This window comes from Schistocerca serialis, chromosome 8 (assembly GCF_023864345.2).
Source record: "Schistocerca serialis cubense isolate TAMUIC-IGC-003099 chromosome 8, iqSchSeri2.2, whole genome shotgun sequence".
NCBI classification, from domain to species: Eukaryota; Metazoa; Arthropoda; class Insecta; order Orthoptera; family Acrididae; genus Schistocerca; species Schistocerca serialis.
This window is the reverse complement of record NC_064645.1, coordinates 235,492,026-235,516,153: the sequence shown is the minus strand read 5'-3', so window position 1 is coordinate 235,516,153 and position 24,128 is coordinate 235,492,026. Positions and strand designations below refer to the sequence as shown.

The 24,128-nt window shown below is 37.0% G+C and overlaps 2 protein-coding genes across 2 annotated transcripts in view; both read right to left on the bottom strand.

The window, feature by feature from the left end:
* The window catches only part of LOC126416944 (uncharacterized), a 41,590-nt gene extending 28,125 nt beyond the window's left edge, over positions 1 to 13,465 (bottom strand). Inside the window, exons 1-4 of the mRNA XM_050084823.1 lie at positions 13,366 to 13,465; positions 12,852 to 12,883; positions 10,477 to 10,643; positions 3,792 to 3,998 (exon numbers count right to left, since the gene is read on the bottom strand). Of these exons, the coding sequence (XP_049940780.1) occupies positions 3,792 to 3,998; positions 10,477 to 10,643; positions 12,852 to 12,883; positions 13,366 to 13,465 (506 nt within the window). The remainder of the gene's footprint in view (positions 1 to 3,791; positions 3,999 to 10,476; positions 10,644 to 12,851; positions 12,884 to 13,365) is intronic.
* Positions 13,466 to 16,384: 2,919 nt separating this feature from the next.
* The window catches only part of LOC126416943 (cadherin-23-like), a 597,779-nt gene continuing 590,035 nt past the window's right edge, over positions 16,385 to 24,128 (bottom strand). The window contains exon 29 of the mRNA XM_050084822.1: positions 16,385 to 16,515. Within this exon, the coding sequence (XP_049940779.1) occupies positions 16,385 to 16,515 (131 nt within the window). The remainder of the gene's footprint in view (positions 16,516 to 24,128) is intronic.

Here is a 24,128-nt window from a genome sequence, read left to right as displayed (position 1 = left end):
GATTAGTTGATGGATAGTGTCTCCAACGAAACCTTTTATGTGACTGCTAATAGATTAGATTAGATTAGATTAGTTTTCGTTCCATAGATCCGTGCTGAGGAGATCCTTGTGGATGTGGAACATGTCAATTTTTTTTTTTTTTTTTTTTTAAGCTGAAATAACAATACTAATAGTATGAATATATACATAAGAGGTGGTTCTGACTTTCAATACATGTTAGCAAAGATGGGTATAATTTCTGAAAGAGAAATCAAATATGAAAACGATAACCATATGAAGAAAGCTGGCAAAGAAAATATAGGAAAAAAAGTTGGATGAAAAGGGATGCATAATTGCAAGCAATTTTGACTTAAGACCAAAAAGTTTCTATTACGTTACACCAGAACCAACTGTTGTTGTGTAAAATTTAGAGAATGATAAAGAAAGCAATATTCATCTAAAGTAAGCAATCCAGAATAAATTGATTGGTCACAATTGGTATCAGATTGATGAAAACTGCAGTGATTTGAATAGAACTATATCACAACCAGTTTTACATTTGTGTAGGCAATTGATATTTTAGATGTATTGTCATATACAAAATTTAACATACTGTTTTAGGATTTTATTTTAAAATCATAATCAAATTGATTTTAGAAAGTAAATTTATTTGTGACTAAGTTTATAACATTAAATAATTCTTGATAGGTTCTTGTCATAATTCAAGATTTTCACTCAGACTGAATCCCAGTATTGCACATTTCTTCATAGTTTTATATGTTTCATAATCTAATCAAATGGCATTGCATGGGAGTGAACTTTAAATGGTAAATTCAAATAATTTGCATCTAAGCAGCACTACTTAATGTTTGTAAAATTGTGAGACTGCAATGGCAGAAATGACTCAAATTATAATGTCATAATGAGCTAAAAGTCACAAATAATCAGTAGTATGCAAAGTCTAATGTAAGTAAACTCCCATATGCAGGTAGAAGATTTGGCAGTGAGTAATCCTGAGGCTAATAATGTGCAAGAGAATAATAACCCTAAACCACACTTCTTGCTAGGACTGAAGGTAGAAAGTAGGTTGTGTCACAAGATAACCTGGCGTGAGCACAGAAATTCATCCATTGATTTAGTCATCATTTTCTGTAACTCCCCTACGCTGGTGGAGACAGTTGCAACGCCAGCAGATGGATACATCTTGATTATTCTATCAGTAGTTTGAATGAGAGTACTGAGGTCACTGTTACAGACTGTGAGTATTTTCTGTTTATAAACAGGCAATGTGTGACAGATATATGTCCTGAAGATTTTTGTCATTAGTTTCCTTGCCTGCCTTTGTTTAAAAATGATGAAGTAACTGGGATGATTGTGGTTGCTGAGTTCTTGAGTGTGGAGCACTGTGCTTGATGTGAACAGACATATTTATGGAGCTATCTGAGAGGTGACTCATTGAGTTGAGAAGGGGCAGGTGAAGTGGATTTGGGAGTAGATGTTGAGATAATGGAGGAAAGAGCAAAGAGCTTTGCTACCTTCCTACATGTCAATCTCCACCTCTCAGTCATCTCCATAAATACATCTGTTTATATAAAGTGCACCAAGCACAGCTGTCATCTGTTCCATGTCAAAATGTATCATCCTTACAGCCTCATAACCTATGGATGTCATATCTGCAGCAGAAAGCAAGAGTTGCTGAAATGTACCTTATATCTTACCAAAGCCTTTATTGACAGACAGTATTCTATCAAGCTCATACATAAACAGATCTCCTGTGGTATCTCCTCCTTTGATGCCAATAAACTTGTTAAACAGCCACCAACCAGCAGTCCTCTGATCAACCAGTATTATCTTGTCCTTAAAAAACTTTAGAATATTCTTCATCAGGGCTTCGGCTACCTCTTGCCATTCCCTGAGATGCGGGGTCTCCTAGCCAAAATCCTACCCACATCACCCAAACCTACAGAATATCTTTGTCCATCCATGTTCCAGCGCTACTCCCGATCCTGCAGTCCATGGGTCATTCTCTTGTCGACAGCCCAGGTGCAAGACCTGTTTCATACATCCATACACCACATCCTACCACAGTCCAATCACAGGCATTTCCTACCCAATAAAAGGCAGTGCAGCATGTGAAAGCAGCCACATTATATATCAACTATGCTGCAATCCCACTACAGTATTCTTTGCGGGCATGACAAGTAACCAATTGTTCATATGACTACTTCCAAATTGTGGCGAGCCACCAAACTTGACCATCCAGTTGCCAAATGTGCCACACACCAAAACACAAATGATTTCAACAGCTGATATTACTTTCCTACCCAAATGTCTCTGAAGCCCACAGGTTGGAACTGCCTTTCAAGGATATCCTGCACTCTTGCAACTCCCTAGCCTAAAACTCCATTGATTTGTTTCCCACTGCCTCTTCTCTCCTTTTCACGTCTCTCTTCTGTCTACACCACTCCTTCCCCATCCATATAATGTACTGCATTTTCCCACAACAGCCTTCCACTCCCTCCATGTGGACATTCTCTCTCTTCCATCACTCTCCATCTTAATATTTCTTATATGCTCTGCCATCTTAACTCCTGTCACCTGTTAGGTAGCTTCTGAGTCATCTGTCAAAAGACCTGCTTTACACTATCCCATTACCCATTTCGTACCTCATGCATAATTCACTACCCACTCCTCACCTCTATGAGAACAGGCAACTGCTCCCAATAATGTCTCACTATGGTTGTGCATGTTAATGTGCATAGTGCATACTTTTGCCAAATAACACAGCACTCGCTTGGAAGCTAGTGTGAATACTGTTTTCTGTTACATTCATTTATGCATCACACATCAGATTACTATAGTGAATGTGAGTGGTTGCTTTTACCGTACTTTTCATATTATATTTGTATTAATTAGGTTCAGGAATTTGGTCTCTTTTCTTTGTTTGGTGGGCACTGTTTTTGATTTCGCACTAAAACAGTAGGTTGCTCCTAAACTTCCAGCTTAGAATTTTTTATGGTCAGGAATGAATAACAGCTTTGTATTATTGCACATAATATTTCTGAATGGTCTTATTTACTTTTGTACTTAAAAAAGTCTTTCATTTGCAGTCTAGCTGATTATGATTGGTAGGAACACACCTGAAACTCGAGTAACATGCACCTGTTGAAAGAATAAGAAATGTATATCACTGACCATCAACAATGGACATAGAGAAGCATTATCAGAGCACGCTGCATTCAAAGTTCTTCACTGTAAGATGGGATGCTGTTGTCATGGGGAAAGAGATTTGATGATTTGATGAAGAATGGTTCCTTGAAAGCTAAATAAATTTTCTGACCAGTTACATGTATCTATATACCACCCATCACTCATCTGCTAGTGGATGATAGCACTTTGTCAGTTTTGCTTGTTCATGTCCCAAAATTTTCATAATTATTATATGGAGAATAAATTTTGAGAAAGAAAAATATGGCAATGGTTTGTGTGTTTATGGGTCTCTGTAACAAAATGAATTGCCAATTTCAGTATAATTTCCCTTGGTATAACAATTGGGATGCTTATTGTAATAATAATAACATGTGCAATAAAGCTTATAGACTTATTAAAAGAGATATATGTTGCTCTAAGTCTACAGAATACACTTCAAAGGCACCAGAAACTCAGGATAATAAAAGTAAACTTATCGTTCTTTTGCCTGTAATTACTTAACTTGGAAAAGCGACTCTGATACAGAGTTTTGTCAAATATCAGTATCAGAAAATTTATATAGCCTAAGCAGTAGAATGCAAAAAAGTTCCAATCATTCTTACGTTTTTGTTCGGAGGAAGAATGCCACGAACAGCACTATTACCATTGTTCCAAGCACTGCTGAAACCACAATTAATATTATGGTTAGAATGCCTTCTATGTTCGTAGCATCTTTGCTGCCTACTTCCTGGTAACTCTTAAGGTTAAGGTTCAGCTCTATCCAAAACCTTGACTGCAGCTGGATGAAGGTGTCTTGCTCATAAAATTGCCTGAAAAATGTAATTGTCTTTTTTTATCATATAATTTTTCTGTCAGGTAATCCATCATAAAGATTTACATTTCTTAAAGTCTTAACTTTTTATGGGTGGTGCATCACATTCTTATTAGGTCTTAAGAGGAATGAAATTTGTGAGACAGAAATATTTTATAAACATGTTAATTCAGTCTGTACCACTATGGAAGAATTTTTTATGACAATAATTATTTATCTTTAATTTCTTTGAGATAACATGCTATCTTCAGAACTGCAATACAATACATCTAGCATAAGACTGAAAATAAGGATGATAATTTAAAGATAGGCCACCAAAATGTCATGTGATACTGATGAGAAGCATGTGTATGCAAGAATTTTGGTCTAAACCGAGTGAAAATTCATCCCAACAAATGTATTTACAGATATGCAATTCCAATTAACTATCTTCAACATTTTTCAGAGTTAATTAGATATCTAAGAGCACTAAATAATATTTTTCCATTTCCCTAATGTACATGGATGCAGATAATTAAGGTTCATGTTAATAACAATGGAATTATCTCAGACAGAGTGCTTTAGATTAGATTAGATTTACTTTCATTCCAATTGATCCGTAGTGAGGAGGTCCTCCAGGATGTGGAACATGTCAGAAAAACAACAATACATGACAAATATTTAAACTAAAACAAATAAGCTAATGTACCATTCCACAGGTCCCAAGTGGAATGATCGTCATTTTTTAATGGACATTAAGAGTCATTTTACAAATACTATTGCACTGAATTTAAAATAAAAAAGTTTTATATTTATTTATAAGGTAAGAAACATGTAATACAACTACTGTAATACTTATTTACAATGAACACATTACTGCACTGAAATGGTGCAGAAGTTAGATTATACTTACACACACACACACACACACACACACACACACACACACACACACACACACAAATTTTCAGTGAACACATTACTGCACTGAAATTGTGCAGAAGTTATGTTGTACTTATATACAAATCAGTTGGTTTTCCTCAGAAATTCATCAATGGAGTAGAAGGAGTTGGCCACCAATAAATCCTTTAGGCTTCTCTTAAACTGAATTTCATTGGTTGTTAAGCTTTTTATGGCTGCTGGCAAGTTATTGAAAATGTGTGTTCCTGAATAATGCACACCTTTTTGTACAAGACTAAGTGACTTTAAATCCTTGTGAAGATTATTCTTATTTCTAGTATTGATTCCATGAATTGAGCTGTTGGTTTGAAAAAGTGATATATTTTTAATGACAAATTTCATTAAGGAATAAATATATTGGGAAGCTGTAGTTAGTATCCCTAGTTCCCTAAACAGGCTTCTGCAGGATGTTCTTGAGTTCACACCACATATAATTCTTACTGCACGTTTTTGTGCCCGGAAAACTTTAGCTTGGCTTGATGAATTACCCCAGAAAATAATCCCATATGACATTATGGAATGAAAGTAAGCATAGTATGCCAGCTTTTTCATTTTTATATCCCCTATGTCTGACAAAATTCGCATTGCAAACAGAGATTTGTTAAGACGCTTCAGCAGTTCTGTGGTGTGCTCCTCCCAGTTGAATTTATTATCAAGCTGTAATCCCAAGAATTTAACACCGTCCACTTCTTCTATCTTCTTGTCATCATATGTTAGACTTATACTCTTGGGACACCCCTTACAAGTTCTGAACTGCATGTAGTGTGTTTTTTCAAAGTTTAGTGACAAAGAATTGGCTAGGAACCAGTGATTAATGTCTACAAATATTTTATTGGCTGATCTTTCTAAGACTACACTTGATTTGCTATTTATTGCAATGTTTGTATCATCAGCAAACAAAACAAACTTGGCATCTGGTAATGTTACTGATGAAAGGTCATTGATATACACAAGAAAAAGTAAGGGCCCCAAAATGGAACCTTGTGGGACCCCACATGTAATTAGTTCCCAGTTGGATGATGCCTGATAGCTTGATACATGTCTCTTTCCTAATAACACCCTTTGTTTCCTGCCAGAGATATAAGATTTGAACCATTTTGCAGCATTTCCTGTTACACTATAATATTCTAGTTTACTTAAAAGGATATTGTGATTTACACAGTCAAATGCCTTTGACAGATCACAAAATATACCAGTTGCCTGCAATTTTTTGTCTAATGAATTAAGAACATTTTCACTGTAAGTGTAGATAGCCTTCTCAATATCAGAACCTTTTAGAAATCCAAACTGTGACTTTGACAGTATGTTATTTGAGATAAGATGGTTATAAAGACGACTGTACATTACTTTTTCGAAAATTTTTGAGAATGCTGGCAACAGTGAAATTGGACGGAAATTTGATGCTATTTCTTTATCTCCCTTCTTAAACAGTGGCTTAACTTCAGCATATTTCAGCCATTCGGGAAATATTCCACTGATAAACGACTGGTTACACAGATAGCTTAATATGTTACTTAGCTCAGAATCACATTCTTTAATTAACTTTGTTGATATTTCATCATACCCACTAGATGTTTTTGATTTTAAAGATTTTATGATGGACATTATTTCTGTTGGGGTAGTGAGGGTCAAATTCATATTATGGAAGTTACTTGAAATGTCTGGTCTAAGGTAATCCATAGCAGCATCTACCGAACCTGACAACCCCATCTTTTCAGTAACAGTTATAAAATGTTTGTTAAAAAGTTCTGCAACACTATACACATCTGTCACCAATGCATCATTTACTCTTAATGCTATTTGTTCCTCTTCATGTCTGGTTCTACCGGTCTCCTCCTTCACTATATCCCATATTGTCTTTATTTTGTTATCTGATATGACTATCTTTTCCTTGTAATATATTTGCTTTGACATCCGTATTACAGTCTTTAATATTTTGCAGTATTTCTTATAATGTGCTATAGCATCAACATTGGAAATGTTTCGGATTGACAGATACAGTTTTCTTTTTGTTTTACAAGATACCCCTATTCCTCGAGTAATCCATGGCTTCTTTGTAGACTTTGCTCTAACCTTGGTAAGTTTTGGGGGAAAGCAGTGTTCAAATAAGGTAAGCACTTTATTAGCAAAAATGTTATATTTTTCATTCATGCCATGAGCACTGTAAACATCAGTCCAGTGAATGTCTCTGAGGAGTGTCCTAAAATAATCAATTTTTGGCTTACTGATTACCCTCTTGAGCTCAGATTTAACAGATTTTATATCCTGTTCAGTATTAACATTTAACAGAAGGGACTGCATGTCATGGTCTGAGAGGCCATTGACTATTGGTTTTGTAATATAATTTTGTTCATTTGACTTTTCTATAAAGATATTATCAATGGCTGTTTGTGAGCAAGTGGTTACCCTAGTGGGGAACTTTACTGTGGGAATTAAGTTGAATGATAGTGTTACTAACTCAAATAGGTTCTTATTGGGAGAGTCTTTAAGGAAATCTACATTGAAATCACCAGCAACCACTATTTCTTTGTTTTTGGTTGTTAAATGGGCCAGTGCTGCTCACATCTTATTAGTTATTTCTTTCCAGAGAAAAATATTCATGTTTCTTCTCCTGTACTTTAGACCTTTTTCAGTTATAGTGCCCATCTCATCCTTGGCCTTGTCTGATATGCCCCTTACTTCAGTTATGTCACATGTCCACCATTCAACAGTTTTATTTGCAACATGTCACATTAATTAATTTATGAAGAATAACTTCCTTGACCAACTGAATCCTCAAATAAACTCAGTTCCAAAAATAACAGACACAGGTTTAATTCTTTAGAGCCTGTATGAATGAAGTTTGTTATAATGACACTAAGTCTGACACCTTCCAAGCGTGAGAGATGTAGGAAAAACAGAATACCAAGCTCTATCCACATGGCAACATCCCTTTTGCAAAGTCCAACTTCCTAATAATGGCAAAGAGTAGTAGAACTGATTGTGGTAGTGCATCATCCAGGCAATGTCTTCCCAATGTAGCTGGCTGTTCTGGAACCACTGGCTGCCACTGCAGAATGGGCCTACATAGTTGTCTCACAAAGGGACACTTTCGTCTAATTAGCTCAAACCCAGTTTTGGTGGAAAATGGAAATAGTTCAGCATGCATGCACTGATCAGGAGTACTACCACTGTGATTTACATTGTTCAGGTAGCTGTTGGCACTTATTACACTTGTTGTCACAGCATTCCTGTCTTTCTTTATCATATTGCATTATAATTTCTGACTGCATAAGGTAGTCTTCGATTGTTCATTCTGATAAGATGTTCACTCCATTTTCATCTGTTGTCTTCAATTTTGTTTCTTCTGTTAAATATGTCACTCTTTATTGATATATCTACTTTGGTGCATCTTTTCACAAGCCTTCATTTCAGCTGCCTGGATCTGACTTTCTTGTTGCTTGTAAAAGACCCTTGACTCACTTTCATAGAGTAATGTGGGGATGGGCATTACTTTAGAAATCTTCACAAATTGCTTTTTGTGTCTTCTTTCTAAAGTATCTCTTTATTGTCCCATGTATCTTTCCTTTTTCTTCCTTGTTTTTGCTTTCTCATCATCATACTTGCATGTGATATCACATCCCAGAGAATTAAAATGGCTGACCAATTTTGCTGCTGTATTTTTTTCCAATGACTTTCCTCTGTTACAATTGTGACATCATCGGCATATAAAATACAATCCAGAGTAATTTCTTTGCCTATTGTAATACCTATATTAAAAACTGATTTTCCCTATGCATTCAATATATTTTTTATCTCATACATTAACCAAATAATTTATGGTTTTCAATCACAAACACATCAAAACAAGTTTTGCATCACCCTGGTTTCGAGAACTCCTGAAGATAGACGCTGACTATGGATATTGGCCCTTTCCTATTTTATTTGACTACTCTGAGATGTCACTAAGCCTGCGCAAAGATGTAAACAACCATGCATGAGTAGCACCTATTGGACGGAGGGGTCTGACACCCGATCAGTTCCAGTTATTCCGCCAGGAAGGAGGCACATGGCTTGTGTTGTCTGTAGTTCAACCATGCCTAGATGGTCAATATTGTGGTTTGATTATGTCTGCATTGTTACTTTGTGCTAGGAAGGGCTCTCAACAAGGGAAGTGTCCAGGTGTCTCGGAGTGAACCAAAGCGATGTTGTTTGGATATGGAGGAGATATAGAGAGACAGGAACTGTCAACGACATGCCTCGTTCAGGCTTCCCAAGGATTACTACTGCAGTGGATAACTACTACCTATGGATTATGGCTTGGAGGAACCCTGACAGCAACGCCACCATGTTGAATAATGCATTTTGTGGAGACACAGGACGTTGTGTTACAGCTCAAACTGTGCGCAATAGGCTGCATGATACGCAACTTTACTCCTGACGTCCATGGCTTGCAACCACGACACCATGCAGCGCAGTACAGATGGACTGAACAACATGCAGAATGGACCACTCAGGATTGGCAACACGTTCTCTTCACTGATGAGTGTCACATGTGCTTCAACCACACAATCGTCGGAGATGCCTTAGACAACTGTCCAGCAAGTGCAGCAAGTTGAGGGTTCCCCGACACTACATTGGGCCAACGTATGCCACTGGTGGTCATGGAAGGTGCCGTAATGGCTGTACGATTTGTGAATGCCATCCTCCGACCAATGGTGCAGCCATATTGGCAGCATGTTGGTGAGGCATTCATCTCCATGGATGACAGTTTGCACCCCCATCCTGCACATCTTGTAAATGGCTTCTGTCAGGATAACAAAATTGCTTGACTAGAGTGGCCAGCATGTTCTCCAGACATGAACCTTTTCAAACATATCTGGGGTAGATTGGAAAGGGCTGTTTATGGATGATGTGACTCACAAACCACTCTGAAGGATCTATGCCAAATCGCCATTGAGGACTGGTATATCTGGACCAACATTGCCTTGATGAACTTGTGGGTAGTATGCCACCACAAATACATGCATCCATCAATGCAAGATGACGTGCTACTGGGTATTAGAGGTACCAGTGTGTACAGCAGTCTGGACCACCACCCCTGAAGGTCTCGCTGTATGATGGTACAACATGCAATGTGTGGTTTTCATGAGCAATAAATAGGGCAGAAATGATGTTTAGGTTGATCTCTGTTCCGATTTTCTGTACAGGTTCCAGAGCTCTTGGATCCAATGTGATGCAAAACTTTTTTTGAGGTGTGTATTAGTATACATCAAATGTTCTAAATTCAATGTAGGTGTTCTTGATCTAGACTAAATTTGAAAATGCCATGCATAAAAAAGGAAGTATGATGACTCTCATTCACATATGGCACAGAAAGGCATTTAAAATTTACACAGGTAGCAGTGACGTTCTCAATGAAATATGTAATGGTGATCAAAACCATGAATTTTCCTGAACTGAAACATTAAAATCCTGATTTTACTGGTAGTCTTATGTATGCAACAGAGTCAGTGGAAAACTGTTCTGGGGATATTGTGTTCCGGTGGAGAGCTTACCGTGTGATTACATCTCTCTCAACTGGATGTTTCCCTACAGCATCAACGAAATGAGCAACTACATCAGTTGAATCTGCTAGTGCCAGTCCACTTGAAGGATCAACACTTTGCTTGGTGCTCTCAATGCCACAGTCATACTGGAATACGTCACTGAAAATGTCTTCCATCTGAAACAAAAATGAATATTGCCATGATACTCTGAATTCCATAGTTAGTGTTTCAGTAGTTGGAAGTGCTAGAAGACTGTAAATAATTTAAGGAGTAAAGGTACCAATTCACGAAACTGCAGATCAGTTGTAGGGAGTGAGAGGAAGGGTTGGGAAAGACTGACTGATGGCTGGGGGAGACAGATGGTGCATGAAATATAAGTGTAGGAGGATAGCAGGTGCACAGGATAGGAATGGAGCATGGGGACCCTGAGCAGTATGTTTTTGCAGTGTTCAATAACAATGATGTGAATGACTGGACTGATGGGGGGAGGGGGACAGAACTGGGAAATGGGCAACTGCAGGAAAGAGGTTATGGATGTAAGATGAATGATGATGTGGTGTTGCCCTAGAAAAGTTCTCAGTCTTGTTTATGTGCCTATCAAGCTGCAGAGCCCTGTGTCCAACAACATGCATTGAACTGTGTGCTTTGAAAAAACACTTGTGCTTGTACCAAGATTGTACACTGTCATTAGATCTGCAACAGATCACTGCTTACCCAGCTTTACAGACCAGGTAAGGCTGACCTCCAATTTGTGTGATGAGACACTGACAGTCAACATCTTATTGCCCACTCATGGTTTTACAATCCTTCAATCATTTTCCATAGATGCTCACAACTGTAGTACGCTAACAGCCAAACATCTTCACCATTACTGAGTTGTCCATTTCCAGGCACATGGCAATAACATCTACCCTTTTTCAAATTCACTTGTGTCAGTTGATTTTTCAGTTAGCAGCTCATATCATCACTGCTCTGCTTATATACAAGTTGCCCTTAAGTCAGTTGTAAATAATGTGTTTGGTGCAATAACACTAAACAAATGAAAAAACAAATTTATTATCAACACAACAATGCATGTAGAGTTAAATGAACCTACAAATGATGCTCAAGTGGTCCCCACACTGTTCTATGCAAACATGGCATGTTTTCAACAATCATTTGCAAATTTGGTTACAAATCTTTCAGGAATGTAGGTTTTTCAAATTCTGATAGGATACATCCCTTCAAATGCCCAACATCACTAATTTTTATGAAATAAGCATCATTTTTTTAGTAAACCCCAGAATGAAAAATCAATACGTGTGATATCTGAGGATCATGGAGGCCTTGCAATAGTACCCAGGCTTCTAATCAATTCATTAAAGTTTTTGCATAGAAAGTGAGTCACTATAACTCCATAATGCAGGGATGCTCCATCTTGTTGCCATACCCAGTTTCTCTTAACTGGCTGCACTTATTCCAAAAGTTGACTATTTTCCAGTTCTTCTAACACTTCAGGAAGCAAATCTTAGTAATTTAAAGAACTAACAGTACCATTATAAAAATGAGGACCAGTTAGCCCACTGCTGAAAATCCCTGCGCATACACTCATGCCACTCTGTCTGTACTAGAATTAATAAATAAGAAATTATTAGTACTGGGAATATTTTGCAATTTGACTATGTCTTTTGATTGTGTGGACTATGATATCCCTAAGCAAAAGTTGAAATAATGTAGGATAGCAGACACAGAAGGTTTATAGTTTTTGTCTTATCTGCATAAGAGAATCTCTGTTTCATGCCACATAGAAATATGCACTCAGAATTTTAAACAATCAACATGGTTTACCAAAGGTTTCTATATGAGTCCTCTGTTGTTTATGAAACACATAAAATATGATTGTGCAGGTGCTCTGTTAGAAGATGAAAAAGTTGTCCATATTTTTCAAGAAAAATGGATTACAATTAAATTTTGACAATACTCATATCTACAAACATCTTATTACTTCTCATACAACTCCACAGTCCATACAAAATAGTCTACTAAAAAGAAAAAAAAATACAATAAGCATGTAACATTAAAGTTTTAAAACTATAGATAGGTAATATAGTTAATTTGGAGAACACTGACTTTCAATTTGATGAAATGCCTTAGTTGAATAACTTTTGCAGGCTGCATGATTTCTGCAATACTGATTTTTTTTTTTAAAAAAAAAAGCTTCATGTTGTGATGATTGTTTCATAATACATATGATCATTACTGTCTTCTGCTACTAGCAGTATTTTTCTTTTCTCAAAAAATAGCATAAAACATGATTATAATACTGTAGAAGAGTCTACAAAGACTTCAAGGGCTTAACATTAATGTTAAATTATTTCTTTGTATTACACTTAAATAAAACATACATCCTTGATGGGACCAGATGATGCTTGTTTCTCTGTAATGTGATTAAATGACAGGGCAGAGTATCTTCATAAACTTTTTGTGTAACTCAAATTGTGCTGTGCCAATATGTACTACAACATTGCAGTGAGAGATGACCATTTATACAAGAGAGAGAGAAGTACTTGCAGAGGCATGTCACTAATTTCTGTAAAATGCTTTCCATAAGCTATGGAAAATTACAAAACTGGAACTTAAGGAATCATAATGGGACTGTCACAAAAATTAATGTTGTTAATACTATAATGTCACAAAAATTATCACACAAAACCTGTGGCACTGCAGTCTATTGGCAGCATCTGTACGCAGTAATAGCTACATGTCTAAGAGTAGGGTGGAAACTTGTGCTGTGAAACTGAAATGAGACTGTTGCGATAACTTAATAGTCTTGAGGTATCATTTTTCTGACTTAGTGATATGGAGGAGAGGTGTCACACGTGAGGCAGATAAAATTCAGACAAGAGATGTTTGAGTTGCCAATTGTTGTTCCTTCTGTTGGCTGCAAGCTGTAGCAACAAATTTTAATCACATATTCAGCACATAGGATGTTCCCCTCAGTGACTAACAATGGCTGCATTGCACTCACATGACTTCACAAAGGTGGTGTGTGTTTAATATGATCAGCTACTTGCGCACTTATCAGTCATCACTTGAACGAGTGTTCACAAGTAGGTGTACCAATTTTTGCAATGGCTTTCAGATTGATAAAGTTTCATTTTCTTTCTGGATGAGCCTTGATTTATATCATGAAGTGATGACAGATGAGCCTTCATTTGGTAAGAAGCCAGTCACTGAAACCTTTTAGCACCCATCAGATGTGAATTGAAGGATGCCTTTTGACAAGTTGGTCTCTGTATCTTGGGAGCCAAACCCTTAAGTACCACTGACAATGTTGTCTTTTTTAATTTTGTTGTAGACATTGGTGCATGACACCTTGTGCTCATAGTATGTGGGTATTGACAACTGCACAATAAAATAGTTACCCTAGTGTGCAAACTTAGTTATATTAAATTTTTAAGATTAAGTCTTCAGAAAAAATCTCTTTACTGAACCAACTAGAATGCTCAACAGGTAGTAACACATGCTGCAACAATTATTGTATTTAACACATATTAAAATATTATAAAATATCATCTTACAAGGGCCATAAATTAATTTATACTGAAATTCAAATTGTAAAATTGTTTTCCGATGTGAATTCAATAATTACTGTAAGAAGTAGCAAATTATTCTTACTGAAAAGTAAAATCTACATTTGTACTCCACAAGCCGCCTTACAGTGTGTGGTGGAGGGTATTTTGTACTTTTTGTACCAGTGTCACTTCCTCCTTTTTCCTGTTCCAGTTGCATATGTTTTACGGGAAGAACAATTTCTGCTAGGCCTCTGTGAAGACTAAAATCTTTCTAATTTTATCTTCATGGGCTTTTTGTGAGTATACTGGTTGACTCTTCTAGGTCCTTAGGACTTTAACAATAAACCACACCATGATGCAGTATGCCACTCTTGCAGCAACTGCCACTGAAGTTGGTTGAGCATCTCCATGACACTTTCACAATTACTAAATGCACCTGTAATGAAACATGCTCCTCTTCTTTGGATCTTCACTATTTCCTTAATCAGTCCCATTTGTTTTGGATACCGTACTGACAAGCAATGTTCATTTATTGATTGAACAAATGTTTTGCAAGCAACTTCATTGATGGACTACATTTCCTGAGGATTCTCCAAATAAATCTCAGCCTGGCAGGTGCCTTAGTCAGGATTAATTCTAATTGCTCCATATTCATACTCCTAGATATTTTATGGAAGTAACTGCTTCCTGTGACTGTTCTGCAGTTCTTTAATCATAGAATAAGTCCTTGTCTGTCTATGTATTCACAATACATTCCATTTCTTTATGTTGAGAGTCAATTGCAATTTCCGGCACCAAGCATAAATCCTCTGTATATTTTCCTGCATTTTACTACAGTTTTCTAGCATTGTAACTTCTCTGTGGACAACAGCATCATCTGTGAAAAGCCTCATGGAACTTCTGACATTATCTACAAGGTCATTTATACATATTGTAAAAAGTAATGATCCTGCAACACTCCTCTGGGGCATGCCCAAAGTTACTTTTATGTCTGAAGACTACTCTCTGTTCAGAATGGCATGCTGTGTTCTGTTTGCTAAAAAGTCTTTGATCCAGTCACACAGTCTGTCTGATATTCTGTACACGTGTAATTTGTTCATTAGGCAGCAGTGCAGAACTGTAATCTGTATTAAATGCCTTCCAGAAGTTAAGGACCTATCTGGGCACCTGCATCTACTACTTTCTACACCTGGTGGATGAACAGAGCATGTTGGGTTTCTCATGATCATTGTTTTCAGAACACATGTTGATTCCTACAGAGGAGATTTACAGTTTCCAGAAATGTCATAATATACAAGCATAAAACATGTTCAAAATTCTACCACAGACCATCACCAGAGATGTGTGGGGAATGTTTTGTGTGTATCTTTGATGACCCTTCTTGACAATGGTGATGATCTGTGCTTTTTTCCAATCATTAGGAATACTTTGTTCCTCAAGATAAATAATATGATTTGGGGACTGAATACATAATGAACTCAGCTGCTGTCATTGTAACTTCTTATTGGTTGCAAGAGAGCACCTGGTGCTTTAAATTTCCATTTGACTCTTGTCACAATCACTAAATGCTGTTTCATTGATGCTAACTCTATGCACATGAGACAGAGAACATTTGTCACCAAAAGATAACCTGGAAATTATGGCAATGGGCTTCTTTTGAGAAATGTTGACTTTTAAACTGGGACTTTATGAGAATGGTGTGTAGTACCTCAGCATGGTACCTTCTAGGAATGAATTTTTTGTGTTACATTTTGTAGTGAATCAGCGACCTGACACAGTATTTTCATCTTCAACAGTAAACATTTCAGTGTATGGACTGGTCTGTTTGATCTGCTAGGCAGAATACCACAGAATAATTGAGATGCTTTCAGGAAGAGTGTTGTTGGTCACAACCCTTATTCATGACCAATTCTGCACTCAAGTAACATTGTTAGAAGAATAGTATTCATTTGATATCAAGACAGATTATCACTCCCATTGCTGCTTGGACTGGTTTTACTTGTTTTGTATGTAACTTCCACAATCATTTTGCACCTGAATTTAAATATACAGTACATTCTTTGCTTGGAATAGTACATCCAGTGTTATTTGTGATGTATTGTACTTTGTATGGTTCAGCCACATTTCTTCAGTTTTACCGCATGATCTTTTGAGCTGTTACATTTTTTTCTTTTTTTCTTCTTCTTTGATTTGTGCAATGTAGAGGGTGTACATAACACAGAAAAATAGTACATCTAATGTACACATTTGCAAGAAGAATGAATCATAAGAAACTGGTTAATGAGTTCTCTATTATAGTTTTCAAATTACTTAAACAGAAAAAACAATTGTTGATAATTGAATCTGTAAACATTGTAGAATATCTAGCTTTTACTTGCCATATCTCTTGTGCTCTCAACATATGTCCTGTTGTTGAGGAACTGGAATGTGACTCGATGAATATTTGATATTACATGCACCTGCACTTCGGCATCTGCATAATGACCAAATACGTCTAGAAGAAAGCAATAAAACATATCATTAATTGGCTATGTACCTAAGTAAATCACTGGCTATCAAAATTGTAACATCATGATGATGACATGCAACAAACTTCAAATTCACTTGAAATGTAGAATATGCTTGGATATACAAGTTAACATTTTAGCTCAACCACCTAAAGCACACAGGTGTAATGCCAGCAATATCCTGTAGATAAAGAAATTTTGTGCCTGGGTTTGTCAGTCATTAATCACATTTTAATTGAATTTGTTTGTAGGAAGCTCATGTTATGCCTCATTTAAGTACTACAAACACCTACCAACATGTCAGAGTTCGATACTATACAGGTTGTGGCTTACTGAGACTACAGTTTATTGTCCTTTAATTTTGCTGCTCACATTGCCAGGGATCACAACTGTCATGTGAATGTGGAATCATTGGGTTCAGGAGGGCAGTACTCAACATCATGCAAGATCTCAGCAATTCCACGTGATTAGCAACCAAGAGGATGGATATTGTTTGTTCAGTTGGCAGGATTGTAAAGCCATGTCAGTTTCCTTCCATCAGGAAGATGGCATGCTTCGAACAAGACAAGTATCAACAAGCAACATCCAAACACTGTCAGCATGGTAACCACATTGTTGTGGCTTCCCTTGAAGCAGCAGCAGAGACAGGCGTGCCAACAATGGACTGCCCAATGGGAACACTGGTCTCAGATGTGGCAAAACATCATCTTTTAGGATGAGTCCTGTTTCCAATATAACACCACATGAGACATATCTGTGCGCAGAGACTCTGAGGAAAATGAATGAACTGCCTTCATCGTCATTGTATTGGCCTAATAGCCTAATAGGTACTTAGCAAGATGGTACAAAATGATCACCTCTAGTTATTAGACACCAGGCACTGCATATCTAATGGGTTAAGGCTGGTGGCTGTTTCCTATCTTCAGTATCAGCAAGATGTTATTTTTTGACAAGATAATGCTTTGCCGTATCTTTGTAGTTTTCTTCAAGCAGGTAACACAAGTCCCAATGTTATCTGTGCTGTCTTGATCTAGTTCAGGACAGAGGGAGTTTGACTGTTGTTCTGACCAGCACTTCCCTCAGTTCTCTCCCCCAGTGAAAACATCTGGTCATAGGTTGTAAAGAGATTGGAAAGTTGCTGCTTGCAACTATGATTGATGAAATCTATCATAGAGTTGAAGAGGCATGGAATGACGTACCCATATTTTTTTACCCTACCTCAGTTTGACTCAGAGCCCAGCTGGGTTCAAGCCCCTTTTAGTGGTAGAAGTGGCAGTTCTATGTATTACATTTTGCACCCTATAAACTCCCAAATCATCAACAAATTTAGCCATATATTCTTCATATTATACTGTATATGTACAATAAGTAAAACTTTGTTATTTGCTGTTCTTAAAGACCAACAGTGTAGTATTGATCCATATTTTATTTATAAGTGGACCACATTTTATCTTTTGCTAGTGGTAATCTGCATATTTCAAATCAAATTGTTGATAATGTAAGAGAAAGCTGAAAAAGAGTAAATTTATTGATAAAGGAAAAAATTTACTGCATGGATTCATAAACACTGTGAATACAGCAGTTTGTATTGTTTAATATTTTTTTATTTACTACACTATTTCAGTTACAGCCATTGTCAGATATCAAACTGCTTAGAACTTGCTCAACAAGGTTCTGTGTCACTATTAATATGACGTGCACCATTGACACACCCCAATTAAGCATAGGTTTTTAATACTGATACCAAATCTTGTTTAGCAAGTTCTAACCTTTTTGATATTTGATCATAATAGTAGCCAAAATGGAGGAGAAGGAGAAAGTGGTTCTCTCCCTTTCCCAGATGTACTAATATGGGAAAGGGCAGATGGTACAATGGGCCATTCAGTATATAGGCAGAAGACACATGCAGACCTGTACATGCATACAACAGGCTGCCACCATCCAGTGCAACAGCAGACACACTGACCCCCTAATACATAAGGTATTTGTCATCTATGTTAAAGAAAGCAGTCCAGACAAACTGCAACACTTAAGGAATGAATTCTGCAACAATGGTCACAATGGAGCACAGATTAGGAGGGCATTCAAGAAGAGACAGGATAGTGGAAACAGGGAAGAAGAGGAAGACAGGAGGCTCACTTTTCCTTCTGTACTTGGATTAGATTAGGTTATAGATTAAATTGAGTTTTCGTTACATAGACCCAAAAAATGAGATGATTCTCGTGGGTGTGGAACATGTCAGAAAGTATAACATAAAACCATAAAACATTTGAATATAATACTTACTATCCTGATCATTTGTCAGGAGATTGTCGAAATAGGTAAATACAATGAAGTTAACTGGAACAGCTAATATTTACAGAATTAACACACTGTCAGAATGAAACACTGTTATGTACTATTAACAAATATTCCTACACAAAATACCTAATCTTGACTGTTGTGACCAAGCACTGTCAAAACTGAAATCTAACAGATATTTTTACCTAAGCTGGCTTAACAGTCTCTGCTAAAATATTCATCCATGGAGTAGAAGGAGTTGCCTATCAAAAAGTCTTTCAAACTCTGTTTAAACCAAATCCCTTTTTGTGCACTAGAATCATACACAAACCCAGTGATGAACCAGGATTAAACTCTTCAATCATTTCAAAATTAGAAAAGAAAACAATGAACCATTGTAAACAAGGTATATCAGGCCCAACCTCTACAAGCATCTTACTCAACCTTAGTTCAAAATAAACCACATCCAATGGCTATGTGTAAGTATGGGTAATTTTGTATAATACAAACTTTAGCTAGACAACATGTGTTTCTTTGTTCTGAGACACTAGGTCCTACTGCTGAGTCCTAGATAGCCATATGCAACACATTTTATAGGGACAATTTAATCACCCACTGTGTAACATGGCACCTGAACGTAATTTACAAGTGCACCAATGTGTTGTGATTGATCAGAGGTTTACTATTTATTTTGAAAATCCATCCTGATGAACATTATCTTTTCCAAGTGGTCCATGCCAGATGTGCTATACCGGTAACAGAAAATTGGTAATTTTTTCAGTTTTCATCTGCTGAAAATAATGCTATTTCAAACAATCCCTGATAAAATAGTACATCTGGAAACAATTCACTATGAAATAGCTTTGATTACATAAATTCATATTTTCATGTTCTGAGGCAGAATTTGCACCTAAACTTGCATTTGTCAAAAAAAGTGAATTTTTAGATCCCTAGCAGTTAGTTATACCACAATACAGTGTGAGAAGTAATAGTGGGGATCTGTGCATTCTAAGAGTTCACAGTGGGTATGGTATACTCATACATTATCATCTTGAAAAATGAACCCACCACTACAGTGTCAAGTACAGGGCAGACCAATAGTTTGGAGGGTTCCTTTATAATAAAACTTGACAGAAGTGAGAGATACCCAACAGCTGTAAATGATATAGGCTCAGAACATGATTGACATACATACCTTCTGAGTCTACAAGACTTTACGCCTGAGACTTTAGATTCAGTGCATGTGGTATGGACAGATAGTCTCATGAGTAATTTGAACACATTTTCCTAAAATTGTCTTGAGCAGCTAATTTTGTAAAATTAGCTGCTCAAGACAATGCAATGCAATGCAATGGAAATATTTTAGACCTTATAGTTACAAACATGCCTTATACACAGTGTTGTATAGAGATAGGGATTAATGATCTTGATGTCATCGTGGCAATGATAGTTGCAAAAGTTAATAAACCCATCAAGAAGGGTAGGAGAGTATTTTTGCTCACTAGAGAAGATAAGCAATATTTAGCATCCCATTTAGACAATGAATGAACTTCATTTGGCTCCAATGAGATGGACATAGAGGAATTTTGGGAAAAGTTTAAACTGATTGCAAATTACACTCTGAGGAAGTATGTGCCAAGTAATTGGATTAAGCATGAAAAAGACCCACTGTACCCACTGTTGCTTAATAACAAAATGCTGAGAAAGCAAAGGCTATTGCACTCTCTAGTCAAAAAGAATGTACAAAAGTCAACAGGCAAAAGTCAGTAGAAATTCCTGGGTCTGTGAAAAGTTTGCTGTGCAAAGTATACATTAACTTTCTCTGTCATACTTTAGGAAAAGATCTTTCCAAGAACATGAGGAAATTCTCATTCTACACAAAATCACAAAGTGTGTTGAAATCTTCTATATAGTCACTCAACAACCAGTCTGCAGTATTAAATTTCATGTTTAAGAAATCACTCCACAGAAAATCATACAAACATTTTGTTGTTTGACAGTCACATAGACTCCAATATGCAAAACATTGTAACAGAGAATCAAGTGATAGAGTTGAACATAAATAAATCATTTGTTGCAGAAAGAATTCCAGTTCAGTTTAACATAAAATACACTATGACATTGGTCCCTTTCTTAGTTTGTATTTATTGTGAGTTTTTCACTCAGTGAAAAGTCCCAAATGCCTGGAAAAAGTGCAGGTATCTCATAAAAAAGGTAAAACAATGGACCTGAAAAATTATAGACGAATATCATTAACATCATTTTCCTGCAGAATTCTTGAAAATATTGTAAGTTTGAGTGCGACAGATTTCCTTGTCATGGGAAAGCTCCTGTCCACAAATCAACAAAGATTTAGAAAGAATAACTTATGCAAACCTCAACTTGTCCTTTTCTCACATTATACCCTGCAAACCACAGATGAAGGACAAATGGCAGATTCCATATTGCTAGATTTCCAAAAAGTATTCACCATTATATGTCACTGCAGACTGTTAACGAAGGTCCAAGTGCGCAGATTGGGGTTCCCAGTTAAGTGAGCGGCTGAAAGACATCTTAAGTAATAGAAACCAGTATGTCATCTGCTATGGTGAATGTTCACCAGTGACAAGTGTATCATTGGAAGAACCTCTGGGAAGTGTGATACGATTGCTCTTACTCACTATATACCGGGTGATCAAAATTTGAAAACTTAAAACGTCAGTGACTGTGCATGACAATTGTTTTTAAAGGAGCTGTAATGAGAGAGAGAATCAGATGTGCCAGCAGTCACAACATGTTGATGTTACTTGAAAAGGTGCTTTTAGTGAAGCTGTATTATCAGAATGGGTAATGTGCTAGTTCAGCATTACCATCCTATCACCATAGGAAGGGGATTCGAATGGGTAAAGGTCTGTTGACAATTGCAGCTGTGGCGAGATTGATTTCGAAGTTCGTAGCCATGGGTTGTTTAGATGATAGACCCCATAGTGGTCGACTGAGCACAAAGCGTAATGCTGCTGAGACAGTTCAGGAAGAAATGGAGACTGTAGCAGGTTCATTTATGCATGGGGAAGTCAGCGCTCGTGTAGTCGCACATTGCACCGGCATTCCGTACACTACTGTTTGGTTGGCACTGAGGCGTACCCTCCAATGCTATCTGTCCAAAATCCATTGGCATCATGAACTGTTACCTGGCGATTTAGTGAAGAGGAGTGCATTTGCGGTGTGGGTGTTTCAAAAGACAGTGAAAGATGATGATTGGTTGAGTAACGTGTTGTGGACTGACGAAGCTCATTTCATGCTCCGAGGGTCTGTCAATGTCCACAACTGCAGAATTTAGGTTACCAAAAACCCTAGAACTGTTCTGGAAACTCCATTGCCTGACGAGAAAGTCACAGTATGGGTTTGATTTACCACATCTACCATTATTGGGCCTTTTTTCTTCAAGGAAATGCGTGATTCTTGTTTTGTAACTGCTACTGTGACGGGTGAGAGGTACGCTGATATGTTACAGAATCGCATCATCCCCAGCCTGGCTGATAAATACCAGCTGGAACGTACGATGTTTTTGCAGGATGTTGCACCACCCCATATATCTAGATGCGTGAAAGCTCTCTTGCACATGTCGTTTGGTGGTGATCGTGTGCTCACCGCCACTTTCATCATGCTTGGCCTCCCAGGTACCCAGACCTCAATCCGTGTGATCATTGGCTTTGGAGTTACCTGAAGTTGCAAGTGTATCGTGATCGACCGACATCTCTAGGGATGCTGAAAGACAACAGCCGATGCCAATGCCTCACCATAACTCTGGACGTGCTTTACAGTGCTGTTCACAACATTATTCCTTGACTACAGCTATAGTTGAGGAATGATGGTGGACATACTGAGCATTTCCTGTAAAGAACGTCATCTTTGCTTTGTCTTACTTTGTTGTGCTAATTATTGCTATTCTGATCAGATGAAGCACTATCTATCGGACATTTTTTGAACTTTTGTATTTTTTTGGTTCTAATAAAACCCCATGTTATTCCAAGAATGTGTGTCAATTTGTACCTCTCTATCTACATTATTCCGTGATTTATTCAGTTTTCAAATTTATACTGATTTTTTTGATCACCTGGTACATAAATGACCTGACAGACAAGGTTAGCAGGAACCTGCTGCTGTTAGTTAATGATGCTGTGGTGTATGGGAAGGTGTCATTGAATGGACTGTGGGAGGATACAAGATACTTAGGGAAAATTTCTAGCTGGTGTGATGAATAGCAGCTTGCTCTAAAAGAAGAAAAGTTAATGCAGATTAGTAGGAAAAACAATTCTGTAATGTTCATAAACAGTGCTGCTTGACACAGACACATTAAATGTCTAGGCATAATGTTGCAAAGCAATATGAAATGGAATTGGCACATAAGGATGATAATAAGGAAGGCAAATAGTTGACTTTGGTTTATTGGAAGAATTTTAGGAAAATATAGATCATGTGTAAAGGAGATTATCTATAGAGCAGTTGTGTGACCCACTCTTGAGTACTGCTTGACTGCTTTGGATCCACACCAGTTTGGATGAAAGAAAACACTGAAGCATTTGAGAGGTATGCTGCTAGATTTGTTGCTGGTAGGTTCAATCCATATGCAAGTATTACAGAGATGGTTCATGAACTCAAACGTGAAATCCTGCAGGGTTGATGATGTTCTTTTCATGAAACACTATTGACAAAATTAAGAGAAGTGGTATTTGAAGCTGACCACAGAATGATCCTACTGCTGCCAGGATACACCTTGCATAAGAACTACGAATATAAGGCAAGAGAAATTAGGGTTCATATGGAAGCTCTACTTGAGTTTGTGTCAGAAAATACATTTTTATGCATATTTCCTTTAAAATGGATATTTGTAAGTTTGAGAATTGAAATGTTTGATACTGATGAATTATAATATTATTCAGTTACTATGTCGGTTGTTTCTAATGTGACTGAGACTGTCCCCTTCATAAGGTTTCTCATGCCACAAAAAAGATTAACATTTAACACAGGTTATTCATGCACAATGCTTGTAAAAAACGTGATGCAATACCATGCACATGTATTCACATTAAACATCTATCATATCCAAATGAGTATCAACAGTGATTCTGATGGTTGAAGCTAATTCATAATAAATTATCTTCATTTCCAAGAGTTGCAGTGTTCTAATACATCCACACTGGACAAGAATTATTAACTAAATTAAACAATGGAAAAATACAGGGTGGAATGTAACAATATTATGAAGTTGTTACTCACCTTGTAGTGGAGATGCTGTGTTACAGATAGGCACAACACAAAGACTGTCACAAATAAGCTT